The sequence below is a fragment of the Anabrus simplex genome, chromosome 1 (genome assembly GCF_040414725.1).
Source record: "Anabrus simplex isolate iqAnaSimp1 chromosome 1, ASM4041472v1, whole genome shotgun sequence".
Taxonomy (NCBI): Eukaryota; Metazoa; Arthropoda; class Insecta; order Orthoptera; family Tettigoniidae; genus Anabrus; species Anabrus simplex.
In genome coordinates, this window is record NC_090265.1 from 264,317,732 (window position 1) to 264,333,657 (window position 15,926).

Consider the following 15,926-nt stretch of genomic DNA (forward strand, 5'->3'; position numbering starts at 1 on the left):
AAATCACAAAACGCTGCGAGGAAAACGGCGAAATAAAACAGTTTTTGAAAACAATGCAATATGTACTGAAACTGGAGTAGTGCTGAAGCTGTTGAGGAAAGTGTTAAATGTAGATTTGTAAATATTGACTTTAAATATAACATGTTAGGTTCAGTTAGAATGACAAGGCCTGACGGCCACTTTGTTTATTGCCAAAGTTGGTTTGTGAATAAATTCGAATCACCCTGGTAATAAATAAAGCGGCTTTCTAAAGTACTTAAAGAAGACTGTAGGTGCCTCTAGTGATGCATACTGCTGCCACAATCCACCTAGGTAAGTAGCGTGACATATATAAAATGATATATTCTTGCTCATTATATCCTCGCTTAAGCGCCTCTACATTATGCCTGTCCGCAATCTGGACTCATTAAGTTGTGCCAAACCCAAATCATCCCCATCATCAGGTACCCACATGTCCGCAATATGGACTGTTCGCAATCGGAACATACCACTTAGTCGAGCAGCTCGTTTTCTTTCTCCCAAGTCTTCCCAGACCAAACTTTGCAACATTTCTGTAACGCTATTCTTTTGTCGGAAATCACCCAGAACAAATCGAGCTGCTTTTCTTTGGATTTTTTCTAGTTCTTGAATCAAGTAATCTTGGTGAGGGTCCCATACACTGAAACCATACTCTAGTTGGGCTCTTACCAGAGACTTATATTCCATCTCGTTTACATCCTTACTACAACCCCTAAACACCCTCATAACCATGTGCAGAGATTTTTTTTATTTTGCTACGGGCTTTACATCGCACCGACACAGATAGGTCTTATGGCGACGATGGGATAGGAAAGACCTAGGAGTTGGAAGGAAGACCGTGGCCTTAATTAAGGTACAGCCCCAGCATTTGCCTGGTGTGAAAATGGGGAACCACGGAAAACCATCTTCAGGGCTGCCGATAGTGGGATTCGAACCTACTATCTCCCGGATGCAAGCTCACAGCCGCGCGCCTCTACGCGCACGGCCAACTCGCCCGGTGTGCAGAGATCTGTACCCTTTATTTACGACCCCATTTATGTGATTACCCCAATGAAGATCTTTCCTTATATTAACATCTAGGTACTTACAATGATCACCGGGCGAGTTGGCCGTGCGCGTAGAGGCGCGCGGCTGTGAGCTTGCATCCGGGAGATAGTAGGTTCGAATCCCACTATCGGCAGCCCTGAAGATGGTTTTCCGTGGTTTCCCATTTTCACACCAGGCAAATGCTGGGGCTGTACCTTAATTAAGGCCACGGCCGCTTCCTTCCAACTCCTAGGTCTTTCCTATCCCATCGTCGCCATAAGACCTATCTGTGTCGGTGCGACGTAAAGCCCCTAGCTTACAATGATCCTAAACAGTGTTGCCAACTTATATTTTCAAGGTCCGCTAAATACTACTAAAAATCCGCTAAAATTCCGCCAAGAAATCCGATCTCAAATAATGAGCAATAAAATGAGCAATAATAATAATAATAATAATAATAATAATAATAATAAAAGTAAATGTCTGCACTCACCTGATTTGTGAGCTTCACTGGGATTAACCCCCTGCCAGCGAGCCGGCGAGCTAAAACTTGTAGGCGTTTTAGTGCCGCGTGCAAACTAGGTGAATCCCCTACCTCAAGGGCCATACACAGAACAGGCCAGTTCAAACGGTCTTCCTTCATAGCATAAATATAAATGCTACTCTCTCACAGTTTCATTATCTGTCGTCATTCGTCAACTAAGATAAAAGTACCCTTTGCCCACGCATTACAAATTTACGATACCATGGTCTCATAAGATCAAATTCAAATAACATGTACAGTATTCCTCATGTGACTGCTAGGTCCTGATAAGAAATACGGAATAGCTCGGAGACAGACTGCAGTACAAATTTTAAAAAACGTAAAATTGATAAAACACTACAAATCGGTACAATAAATCTAGAATTCCGCCAAAAATCCGCTGCCCGCTAAATGATATTTTTCTCCGCCGACAGTCTTCTAATTCCGCCAAATTTAGCGGAAAATCCGCTAAGTTGGCAACACTGATCCCCAAAAGGAACTTTCACCCCAACAACGCAGTAATTAAAACTGAGAGGACTTTTCCTATTTGTGAAACTGACAACCTTTCTTCCCTTATTTCGATATCCTTAAGTTGAGTATCGATATATTATTAATCTTTGATGGATGTAGTATGTTTGCATTTGTCTCTTTCACAGGCAAGAGAAAAATTTAACTTCCACTGAAGTCCCAGTCCTACCCATGGCTGTGACAATATGAAAGCTGCTGAGGTATGTGTGGTGTTTAGTGGTGACATTCAGAGCACGACTAGTGTGTCTAGGTGTTATGCAAGGGGGTACTCATAAGACAGGTCATGCTGCAATAGCACCCTTTGGCCCAAATGGCAAACCATCTCACTCCCTGTACACCTCACTACGTACGACGGCATAACATGTTTTGGCGGGTTACTTATAACCGCATAACCTTGGCGGTACTGTTTAACTCTACATCACTAACCCCCTTTCACCACACATTATTACTAACCCTTCGTAAATTTGATTACTCCAATTTACAATTTTTATATTTTCTGTAGCCTCCGTGGCTCAGGTGGCAGCGCGTCGGCCTCTCACCGCTGTGTTCTGTGGTTCAAATCCCGGTCACTCCATGTGCGATTTGTGCTGGACAAAGCGGAGGCGGGACAGGTTTTTCTCCGGGTACTCCGGTTTACCGTCATCTTTAATTCCAGCAACACTCTACAATATCATTTTTCTATCAGTCATTAATCATTGCCCCAGAGGAACAGGACAGGCCTCGGCAGCCGGCACAATTCCTATCCTCGCCGCAACAAGAGAGCATCATTCCTTTCATCCCTGACCCAGTCAATGACTGGAAAACAGGTTGTAGGTTTTCATTTTTTTATATTTCCTGCGTAACAACTAATATTTTGTAATATCTATAGGCTATAAGTTATATAGGCTATATAATACGAGTTTTGTCTGCACATTGCTCAGAATTTGAAAATAATGGTATTTCTGTATCTGTCATGTCCACAGTAACAGGGAAATGCACGTTTTACTTTTTAGTCATTTCTGTCTGTCTGTCTGTCTGTCTGTCTGTCTGTCTGTCTGTCTGTCTGTCTGTCTGTACACGCAACACGAGAAAACGGCTGAAGAGAATTTAATGAAAATCAGTATGAAAAGTCGGACGATGAGCCACTACAATCTAGGCTATAAATTATTTTATTCACGCGGAGTGAAATGGTAGTTTAGGGGAAGACCTGAAATGCAATTCTCAAATATTCGTATTAGTGGTCCTATCGATATACTGTATATTACATAACTAAAGTTATATAGAATTAAATTTCCGATCATTTATGTCTTACACATTTTTAACGTACCGGCTATGATAACAGAGATATTCGTGAATTTGTATTTTTGTTGCTAAGTCAACGCCGAGCCGCGAGAAGATGGGTTAACAGAATTTGATGAAAATCGGTATAGGAGAGTCGGGGAATAAGAAACTACAGTCTAGGTTATAAACAATGTTATTCACCCTGGATGAAATTGTAATTTAGGGGAAAGCACCTAAAACTTAACTTTTAAATACCTAATGTTATTGGCCCTATCGAAAAGTACTACATAACAAAGTTGGAGAGAATACAATTTCCGATTATTTACGTTTATTCAGTTTTACCGTACCGACTATGATAAGAGTGGTATTTCAGAGTCGGAAGGAAACTAAATGTGAAGGCCTACAATATCGAAAGCGCATGGCATTAATCAACAACAACATTACACTGACCATTGTTTGTTGTGATGTTCTTTGTCTCTTATGCTGCCACTCAACTCCGATAGATGGGATTACTGCTGCGTACGGAGTATAACAGCCTGACTGAATATTGGCGGGAAATACTGGGGATTAGTAAACTTTCCTCTTTAGCATTCCATTCCTCTGGTTCATACATTCCCCCCCCCCCCCCCCCCCCCCGCCGAAAAAAGACGAAGAGTGTTCACGGATCACGGCTCTCTGCGGCTTGGTCATTCCAGCTCTGGAACTTTGGATATATTGTTGAGTTTAGAATTTATTGTATTGAGTTTATTTGGATTACTTTATTTATATTTGATTTTTTATTATGAATTGTATTTTAGTATATTTTTTAACATTTTCTGTTTGTGAAGGGGCTTTAGGATTATCTGTGTTGGTTTCTATAATTCGAACTCATGGTAATGATTTTTTTCAAGCATTTAGAGTTTTACAATGTTAAAGTTTATATTTATAATTATATATTTAATCCCCCTATGTTTTTATTGTTATTTTTATTAAAAGTGAGAAAATACGTGGTTTTTCATCTGATCGAGTATTTCATATGAAAGCATTGCTTTTAATCGTGCCATTCCTACTGACGTCATTGTAATGACCTATGTTCATTTCAGTTGGGAAAACTATTAAGACAGTCTTTCTGAGGATTTAAATAGGCAGGTGGAGGTTGAGTGTCTGCCATTATAATGAAAACTCGCCAACTTGATTGTGACTGATGGTAGGCAAGCGTGCCTACCCTTACAATGAAAATTCCCTAAGCCAGTCTTCGTATGGGCAGAGACGTTGGTGACTTCCCCGTCGCGTTTCTAGAGTAACGTTAAAAGCTATGCAATGCAGCCTAATACAATCTTGCTCACAACGTGTACACTACCTAGCCTAGAATTCTGTACACAATGTAGAATTCCGTAGCGAAGCACGGGTACATCACCTAGTTTTGGATATTTGGAGTTCTTATATAGTAACAAACCTAATATTAATCAAAATACGTAGATATTAAACCATTTGATCCGACTGTTTATGGCTTTTAGTGCCGGGATATCCCAGGACGGGTTCGGCCCGCCAGGTGCAGGTCTTTCTATTTGACTCCCGTAGGCAACCTGCGCGTCGTGATGAGGATAAAATGATGCTGAAGACAACACATACACCCAGCCCACGTGCCACTGGAATTAACCAATTAAGGTTAACATCCCCGACCCGGCCGGGAATCGAACCCGGGACCCTCTGAACCGAAGGCCAGTACTCTGACCGTTCAGCCAATGAGTCGGACGACTGTTTATTAAATACAGCACTCTTGAACACTCAGAAATTATTACTTTAACACGTTTTATAATAACGTATCTTTTATTATACAACACATTAAAATAGACCAATAAAACTATGAATGTGGTTTTTATGAGACAAAGAAACCAGAACTACCATGAAAATAAGTAAAATTAGTGTAAATATAAAGATAGGCGTAAAGACATATTTTACAAGTTCAACTGTAAGAATTTCCCCGTTAATTTGTTTACATGCCTCTCAAGAAACATCCTATAACAATTCAATTCTTGATAAATATTACATTGCGATCAAAATCATATTTTCTAGTGCATCATCTTCAGAGGAATCAGATGTAATTGGGGTCTGTTGGGGGTCTGAAGACGACAACGGGTTGAGTGATGTATCATAAACACTAATTTCGTTGCCAACCAGCCGCAGGCCTGAAGACTTAACAGATATAATTCGGGTATGCCAACGCTCTGTTTATTTTATGCCTGGCAATTTAGTAACAATTCCAGTAAATAGTGTAGATCCGCTGAGATCCCGGAAGTTAAGATACATTGGGGGTGATCAGTACTTATGTAGGTGCTGCTGGCTTATGGAGGAAGGACATGGAACAGTCACCTACCACAAGCAACCTCCTGCTAAGAGAGCTAGTTCAATTAGTCTGTCCCTTGCCTTAACTGCTTAAAACATTAATCAATTCACCAATGTCCAGGACTGCATAAGGCAGATGACTGATTGACACTGATTGATTAATTGATTGATTGATTGATTGATTGATTAATTGATTCGTTGAACCCTATTGCTCAGTTTGTTCGTTTTTGTGTACGTAGTGGCATCCCTGCTTCAATGTACAGTATTTAATAATACTACTACTACTACTACTACTACTACTACTAATAATAATAATAATAATAATAATAATAATAATAAAGGCCAGTGGCTCAGACTGTGCAGCACCGGCTTTCTAAGCTGAAATTGGTGGGTTCCATCAAGAATCATTACGATGGTAGTTGAAGCTGCCCAAACACGTCAGTCTCGTGTCGGTAGATTCATCGACACGTAAAATAACTCCTGTGGGATAAAATTCCGTCACATCAGCATCTCCGAAAACCGCAAAATTAGTTGATGAGTTGTAAAATCAATAATTCTTTTACGTCTTAATAACTGCTTTTACGGATTTCGGAGACACCCAGAAACCAATCTTTTGTTCTGCATTAATTCTTTTCCGTGCCATAAATCTACCAACAAGAGACGACGTATTGGCTCATCTTCAGATACCACTGGAATGAGCCGAGTTCGAACTTAGGATCAGAAGGTCAGCGCTCTCCATTCTGAGCCACTCAGTGTGACGAAATACATGTATCGAGATTGCTGTGACTCCCTCTTCTTCTGTCGTGTCATTGGCTGCGGCAGTGGCGAAGCGTGAACTAAGCAAGGAGGTAGACAGAGATTTCTTTTATTTAAATTGTTTTAATCATATTAGTACATGGAATTTTGTTTTCGACGCATACATCTGTATTCAGTATTATATTAATGAATCTGAAAATAAGACAAACCCTATAATAACCTATAACCCTACGTGCACTTGCTTCATCTTTAAATATAGACGAAATAGGCCGCGGGAGTTGTCAAGTAACAACATACTTTTAGAATAAAAATAGCAATATATTTCATTGTTACCAGTATATAGATTTAATAAGAGAAATAAGAAATAAATAGTTTTTCGTACAAGTCACCTTAAACAATATTCTTGTAAATGAGTTGAATCCGCCTGTCCTTCATTTCGGCAAATATATCTATTACTCTCGCCTTGAAGTCAGGCGTCTTGCTAAGATTCCACAGAAATTTCTTCTCTATAGCTAGAGTTCCCAAGTTAGACAGTCTCTGGTTGGTCATCCAATTCCTTAAATAGGTACGTTTTAATTCGTTTGAAATCACTCATAGCGCGTTCACTAGAAACTGACTTTAACGGAATATACAGCATCAAGTTAAGCAATTTTTTCCGTATTCGTACCCTGAAGTACCTTATTAAGACTGGAAGACAATAGTTGTTGGAGTTATAATACCGCAACTAATATTGGCGGGCAAGAAAATGCACGTACTTGAAGGGTTTTGATGCTGTCATTCATTTATTAGGTGTAAGTTTACTATATTTTGTATTTAAATATTAATTTATTTTTAGACGTGTCTTATAACAAAGTAAATTCAAATTAATAACATTAAAAGCATGTCTAAGATGGTAGCCAATAATAGCACCTTTATAAGAGAGATCCAAATACTAGCCAATGAGAGCAAGAAGAGACGCTGGTAAGTCTGTCTACTGGGCGGAGACATCTCGCTATAGGAAAGTCCTAGTTCCACAGTCAGCACCTACAGATAGCGTTAGTGTTGCTTTATCTGGAAGCTTTGAAAATCAAAGGGAAAATACACAGAATGGACAGCGTCTACTTTCGCCTACGTGCTTCGTGTTACTGACGCGACGAAGTGAGACGAAAATAAGTAAAGCGGGGAATACAATAATGTCACGAATCTGAAAATAATTAATGTTCTAAAAAGTAATTGATTTAACTAGACAATATTTCTTTCACAAAATTTTAAGGGTACACGCTGTCTACCCTGTCTCCCCTGACGCTTCGCCCCTGGACTGCGGTACAATAAAGAACTCTTGTAGATCAAAATTACAACATCCTGGAGTCTTTCAAAATCCACAACAATTAAAAAGACGTTAAATAAATTATACGATTAATAACGTATCCGTTAAATCTACCTCACACTTGCAGTGAACTTGATTAAAACATATTGCCTTTAAACATTAATGGTTAAGATCCAGGGGAAGGGGCCATCATCGTGCAAAGCACCTCTCACGCATCAGAAGCGCCGGGTGGCAACTTAAGTTCTACACCTAGTCTAACACATCAGTCGGGTGTGTAGTATTTCATATTTAGAGTCTATAAATAATACCAGTAATCCGACTCTGCAAGTTATTTTTGATGTCGACCCTCATGTACCGGAAATACCAATAAAAAGTAAGAAGGGATGAACGGGTGTACAATGTGGTCTCCACGCCGGATATCTCCGTCATGCGAATACGTTAAATAAATATGGTACATTCAGCTGGCCACCCAACCTGGAGTTGATTTACATTAGGCTTCAAATAATAGCATAATAATAATAATAATAATAATAATAATAATAATAATAATAATAATAATAATAATAATAATAATAATAATATCCTCACCTCCTGGTTGTCAGAGACCGTGTGACGTCGAATTTACGCCCCGAAGGGGTGGTAAAATAAGTTGCATAAAGCTAAAAGCAATTAAGTATCTTTCTATGTCACTGGACTGTGTGGGGATCGAACCTGAGAACTTCGATTTAGGAAGCCATTATTTAACTAATTTCGCCCATTTGTCCTACATATAGGCTACAACGAACACAAAAAACTCTAAGGGTGGAAAAAAAGATGAATGTACCTATATCGGTCTAATATTGTGATAGTCAACGACGGAGGTACTGAACCGATGAAGTAGCAGCACCTGAGAAAATAATAATAATAATAATAATAATAATAATAATAATAATAATAATAATAATAATAATAATAATAATAATAATAATAATAATGCGTGTGACCTCAAAAGTGGCTAGTCCGCGTCTGTGATAAATTCTAATGCTGAAGTCGGCACACACATTCAGTCATAGAATGAAGGTTAAAATCCCCGACCAGGCCAGGAATCGAGCCCTGGAACCCTTGGACCAAAGGCCAGCATGCTAACCATTTAGCCAGACTAAATTCATGTCCTTGTCTTGAGGTAGTGCAGCTCTCACCATGCACACCCTACAATGGAGGTGAGTTGCATGTACCTATTAAATCATATACCAGACCTCCTGCCAATCTTACATTTCTGGCAGTACCGGGAAAATCGAACCCGGGCTCCCGACGACGGTAGATGATAGAGCTAATAGAGCAAAATGATTTGCAGATGGCAGTAAAGTTCAGTAAGCCTTCCTACCATAGCTTCAAGCGTTTGAATATACTTTTCTCTATGCTGGGACAGGCGTATTGATGCACCTTTGGAACTAAGTCTGTGGAATAATGAAGGCTGAATGAACCTCGTTACAGTCCTCAGTCCAGAATTAAAATCACTGGACCGGCTATTAATCGAACACGAGGTCTCTGGGAAGCAAACAAGAACACTAACCCTACACCAGGGGGGACATAAAACATACAATTACTAGATTATTTAAATAACTGACAAGAGTATGGCATCCAATTTACCCCATTCTCTTCCAGGCACTAAACACCTTTAAGTTATTTACTTAATCTCTCACACTATTTTGTGTCGTGCATTTTATTTATTATTTAAATAGATAGGCTTTCATATTGTTTTACATTATTTTACATTATTCATACAAAGAATATTATGACTTCGAAATAAACCTTCAAATAATCTGCACCGAAACCATATTACAATGTTACTGACTAGCCTTTGGACTGACGTTTCAATGTAAGTAAGTATGTTTACTTTTTAATCCACTTAAGGACTTGCCTGTTTATATTAATGAATTTCAAAATTATGCTGTAGATCGCAAAAACATATTTTTGTTTCTGTATATAAAGTTAATTCTGAACAAAAACTATATGCTATCTATTTAGCTCTTAGTCCGAGTCCTTGTCTGAATGGTCAGCGTTATGACCGTTTCAGAGGGCCCGGCGTTCGACGTCGGATTTAAGCCTTATTTGATTATCACCATTTAGGCCTGCACTAGCAGAAATATTCCTCGACATAGAATAGGAGTGAGGATGAATATCCAGCCATAAAACTGGGCCAAAATTCGTTTATATTGCTGACCCCAAGTAATTGAAAATACATTTTTTTAAATCTCTTTAGCTGTCGAATTACATTGATTAATTTGTGAAAAGTGTTTTCCTTTCCAGGAAGCAGTTCTTAAAGAACTTAGATAAACACAGTGTATCAACAAACTGGAATTATTCGGAGTCACCTCAACAAATCAACCACAGTGCTGAAATTAGTTCGAACTCATTTTACAGCTACAATGAATTACTTTTCTCACCGATGAGTGTGATGCATTTCTGGGCAGCATAATTGGTATCTTCTTCTTGTTTCGTATAGGCCAGCTAAGGACCACGACATTCAACTATTGCATTTTGGAATGGGCTTTGATGTTTAACCAGTAGTTGCGCATCCTCAGGCTGTGTTGCTCCTTCCTCTCCTTTGTCCAAAGGGCGCCAGTCTTCTTTGTTGATAATCTGTCCTGGAACTTCTTATGTTTAAGCATCTTCCTGAGTGCTGTACGATCCTTTAAGATTCCTTCTGTTATTCCCAGTTCCTGTAGATCTTTATTCACTTCCATCAACCATGGTGACTTGGTCTTCCTATTTTGCCAGTAGCTGAGAATCCGGTTGGTCAACCTGGTAGGATGCATCCTGTAGACGGTATCATTATATACAAAAACAAAAGCTGGAGGCGAAGTGGATTGTCCCTCATGATGTTTAATAGAATAAGACAAGTGATTAATATGATGATAGGAAATGTCAATAGAACAGAAAGAAGAGGACTGATATGGTGGTTGATGGGAATATATATGAATAAGCGTTGGCCAATGGAAAAGGATAATATGGTATGTCTGTTGTATGGTGAAAAACGAGAAGATTTTCATCTTTTAACCCATATCCACCCAGCTGGGATGTTCACTGACACTGATAGGAATCTGCCAACTTTCTAGTGTGCAGCGTTGATTTTATGGACTGAAGTCAAAATGCCTTCAGCAGGATTGTTTCGAAATGCCTCGAACAGTCTGAAATTGCCTTACCTGCAATAAGATGAAGGAAAGAAGATAAAGAAGCCATATTTGATTGAGTAAGCCCTGATCAGCTGTTCCTTTTCTGTCTTTCCCCACCGATTTTTCTAAAGAAGAAGAAGAAGAAGAAGAAGAAGAAGAACCGTTTTCTTTTTTCTTCCTCCACAGCTTTCTCTAAAGGAGAATGCGAAGAAGAAGACGACGAAGAGTAAGAAAGAAAGAAAGAAAGAAAGAAAGAAAGAAGCCTTAATTGATCAAGTAAGCCATCAGCAACTGTTCTTTTCCTTTCTCCACTGCTTTTCCTAAAGGGCGAAGGAAAGAAGAGGAAGAAAAAGAGGATGAAAATAAGAAGGAGAGAAGAAAAAGAATGAGCCATATTTGATCAAGTAAGCCCTCAGCAACTGCTCTATTTCTTTCTTTCTCCACTGTGTTTCTTAAAGCTTAAGAAGAAGAAGAGGTGAAAGAAGAAGAAAATACGAAAATAAAATAAATAAAAGCCGTATTAGTTCGAGTAAGCCTTCAGCCATTTTTGTTTTTCTTCCTTTCTCCACCGCTTTTCCAATAATATAATGGGGTTACGGGTGCGGACCAGTCCGTCTATGGATATTTACCCCGTAAGACAGAGCGCGTACCAATCCGCTTACGGCTGCATTCGGGTTAAAAGTATGTAAGGAAACTCTAGATACAAGAATAAAATTCACAACTGAGAGTCTGTTAACTGCATTAAATCAGGAAAATAACGAACATGAAATCATAGGTTGGATGATAAAAGAATGGAAAAACACCAGTAATATAAGTAGAGTTTTAGATGTATTTAGAAAGATGTGTGTAAGGAGGTTAAAGGAGAAGCAGAGGTAGAAGCTAGAGAAGTATGAAGCGAAAGTAGTATGTAAAAACAGATAGGGGTACTTTAACTGGTATCATTAGGATTTCACTAGGTACCTGATTGACGAGGTGCTGGAAAGGCGGCGCTGACGGGTCGAGTCGGTCCAGGTCCGTGTGTAGCGCGAAGTCAGACAGCGCCTTCCACGGTGGCTGGTACGACTGTACTTCGATGGGGTTCATTCCGAGGGGGGACTCGTGACGTACGGGGCTGGACGCTACCATGGGGATTCCCTGCATGCTGCCGTAGCCCAACTTCCTGCCGTCCTGAAACACAAAACACTTCGCAATTTCAGGCATACTCTACGCATGGCATTGCTAGAGGTCATAGTATTGAAAGTATTAAATAAAACCTGAAAATAATCGTGAACTCAATGGAGAGAATTGTATAAACATAATTAAATGTGTTAGTCTTTTATAAAAATATCACAGACTGACAGAAATTAGATACACTAGCTAGAAAAATATATTTTACTTATCTCTTTCTAAATAAATGGCAAAAGTAGAGGGAAATATTCCATCTGGACATGGCAGTAGATCTAAATTACTTGAGAAGAAGAGAAACAACTGAAATCTAAATAAAACTGAGAGGGAGCTAGCATAACAACACAAGGATCATATTATTATTATTATTATTATTATTATTATTATTATTATTATTATTATTATTATTATTATTATTATTATTATTAGTATTACGACTGCATGGAAACAGCTATCATATGCAGGTATTTTGATTTGATAACATATAGGCAGTTTGCGTGTGAATTTCGGCGTTTCAGTTTTCACTTCCAGATGACAGAGAAAACAGATCTGACCGAGCGGCTTGCCCACGCGGGTCGAGTCGCGTAGGTGTGAACTTGCATTCGTGAGAAGGTGGGTTCGAACCCCACCGTCGGCAGACCAAACGATCGTTTTCCATTTCCACACCAGACAAATGATGAGGCTGTTCCTTAGTTAACAACACAGTCGCTTCCCAGTCCTAGCGCTTTCCCACCCTTGCGTTGCCGAAACCTTCGATGTGTTTAACAATTACAAAAATAAATAAATAAACAATAAATAACATTCATCAGTACTCTTTTTGGGCCACTTAATGGACGAACTTCAATTATTTTTGTCGGATAAACACCACATGTGTTAACAGAGATCTTATACATGCCAACATTGCACGCCATGGTATGCTGAATAGCATATTTTCCGTCTTTCAAGAATCGGACTACCTCTGCCGGGTTTAAGCCCACAGTGTTGTGATCCAGCGGCCGATACTCGTAACACTGATCCACAGAGCGAGTTAAGTACACCATTACGAATGGCAAAATCAGCGACGGTAAAGATTGTTGACCTACTGAATCTTCTTCCTGCGGTTATATTGGTAGTTATCACAATATTGGACTACCATCACTACTCCTAGAAACTCCATTGAATACATATATTGGACATGTAAACGTATTGAATTTATATCTGCCAGCGTTCCAGTTGACAGAAGTCGAAATATTACACATATACTGTACAACTATAACAGAAAGCTGAGCCTGGTAAAATATCCATTATCCCACTTTTCAACGTCCTACCTGTCCGACTCGTTGGCTGAATGGTCAGCGTACTGACCTTTGGTTCAGAGGGTTCGATTCCCGGCCAGGTCGGGGATTTTCACCTTCATTGGTTAATCAAACGGCCCGGTGGCTGTGAGTTTGTGCCGTCTCCAATATCCCTGCAACTCACACTCCACACATAACACTATCCTCTACATCAATAACAAGCAGTCACCTACCCATGGCAGATGCCGCCCACCCTCATCGGAGGGTCTCCCTTACAAGAGCTGTACTCGGCCAGAAATAGCCACATGCAATTATTATTAACGTCCTACCTTAAGTATATAACGTTTGAAAATTCGTTCACGATATTTGGGAAGTAATTATTCTTTTCTGAACGACAAGAATATATTTCTTTTATAGCTGACGGCTGTTAATAGACTATTAATTAAGAGGTAATTAATTATTATAATTTTAGTTTATATTGTACTTAATTAGACACCAATAATACACTTTTTAAAGAAATAATACCACTGCAAGGAATTTAGCGCTGGCAAATGTCAACATCTCAATATGGCAATAGTGTCCAGGCATTTATGTTGTCGTACAGGTAGGCCTATATAATAAATATTTCTAGATGAGGAATTACTCCAATTTGCAGATAATAATAATAATAATAATAATAATAATAATAATAATAATAATAATAATAATAATAATAATAATAATAATAATATCAAAACATCTGAAAAGGAGAAACAACGGTGTTGTTGTAAATCCAAAGTCGAAGGTGCGTTATTATTATTATTATTATTATTATTATTATTATTATTATTATTATTATTATTATTATTATCGTGGAAATACTCCTGGAAATATATTTAGAGGGAAACAGCTGAAATCATATGACTATACATCTACAGTTTTCGTACAATGCCACAAAGTTCGATTATGTGGTGGCAGTCAAATGAATAATATTTGCTATTTGTTTTACGTCGCACCGACACAGATAGGTCTTATGGCGACGATGCGATAGGAAAGGCCTAGGAACTGGAAGGAAGCGGCCGTGGCCTTAATTAAGGTACAGACCCAGAATTTGCCTCGTATGAAAATGGGAAACCACGGAAAACCATATTTAGGGCTGCCGACAGTGGGGTTCGAACCCACTGTCTCCAGGATGCAAGCTAACAGCTGCGTGCCCCTAATCGCACGGCCAACTCGCCCGGTATGGAAATAATATAATGCGGGATTATACACTTTCAATTCTATTTTTCTTCCTCTTCTTATTTCTAACCTTTTTCCTAGTTTCTTCGGGTACATTTTGCCCAGTTTTACAGGCGGATGCCTTTCTTAACACAAACCCGATATGGAGGCATGTAGGGTCAACGAGCATTCACCGTTACGCGTTTCTACGATGCTTGATCGTGTGGTGTTGCGTGTTGATCAAGAGTTGTGTATTAAGAACATAAACATCCAATCCACGAGCTAGAGGAATTAACCGTACTCAGGTAAAATCTCCGACCGAACCCAGAATCGAACCTGGGGCTCATTGAAGCTCATTGATCACTCGGACAAGGAACCGGATTATTATTATTATTATTATTATTATTATTATTATTATTATTATTATTATTATTATTATTATTATTATTATTATTATTTGGGGAGGTAGAAATTGATTGAAATTAGAGAAATAAGAGCAAAAATCAGAAGACTAAAGGATCATCATAAAAGGAGGAGAATATTCTGCTCTGAAATCTGTCACTCGAAGTGCGTCTTGAAAAGTAAGAACTCGTGGAATAATAATAATAATAATAATAATAATAATAATAATAATAATAACAGAGATAACACAGACGTAGAGTCGAGAATACATCAGTGACAAACTCGGAGTAAAGCTGATCATTTCTTATTCCTACAGTATGCTGACGAACAGTAGCTAAAGTTAGCTTGTGTAATGAATTACAAGACAGCTGGACATGTTCTTTATTCCAAGGACATATCTACAAAAAAAATGTTAATTATACCTTCATTTGGCTTGTCTTGAAGTACTATCAACACCTGCATCTGCCAATTATAGTAAAGTTTCAGAAATATACCTATTTGCAGACGGAACCTGTCGATGGCCTTTAACAGCATTACGGTAATTAAACCTCTTAAGCTGTATAGATAAAGTTTATGCTTACGAAGACTATCAAACAGTATATTCTGAGGACAGAGCTATACCAGCAGTTTATGGCCACTGCACATGTATTGTCGTTAGAGTGTAGTATCATCTTCATAGACACTGGCATACAAACTTGTCTCAGAACAGATATTTTACGGACAATTTGTGTTCGGAGCCAGAAGCAGCATTGCAAAGTTTTTCGATGATCGAACCATTGATGTGTTAGCTTCTGGTGTCCGAGATTGTGGGTTCGATACCGGCTGAGGTCGGTAGAAGTTTGATGACGAGAAATTCACAACACGTCATAAAGCATAATTCTGCTGGTACACATCCATTCACACAGAGTTCCTGATTACGCTAGTACGTATCCTGTCTAGTTTAGTACAGTGACGGGATTGGGTCACGACAATGGAATTTTTGAATTTTTGCA

General features: G+C 38.8%; 1 protein-coding gene across 1 annotated transcript in view; it reads right to left on the reverse strand.

Annotated features, from left to right (window-relative positions):
* Positions 1-15,926, reverse strand: part of tup (LIM1_Isl and LIM2_Isl domain-containing protein tup) — a 508,313-nt gene that overhangs the window by 45,324 nt on the left and 447,063 nt on the right. Inside the window, exon 5 of the mRNA XM_067142241.2 lies at positions 11,858-12,064. Coding sequence (XP_066998342.1) covers positions 11,858-12,064 — 207 coding nt within the window. The remainder of the gene's footprint in view (positions 1-11,857; positions 12,065-15,926) is intronic.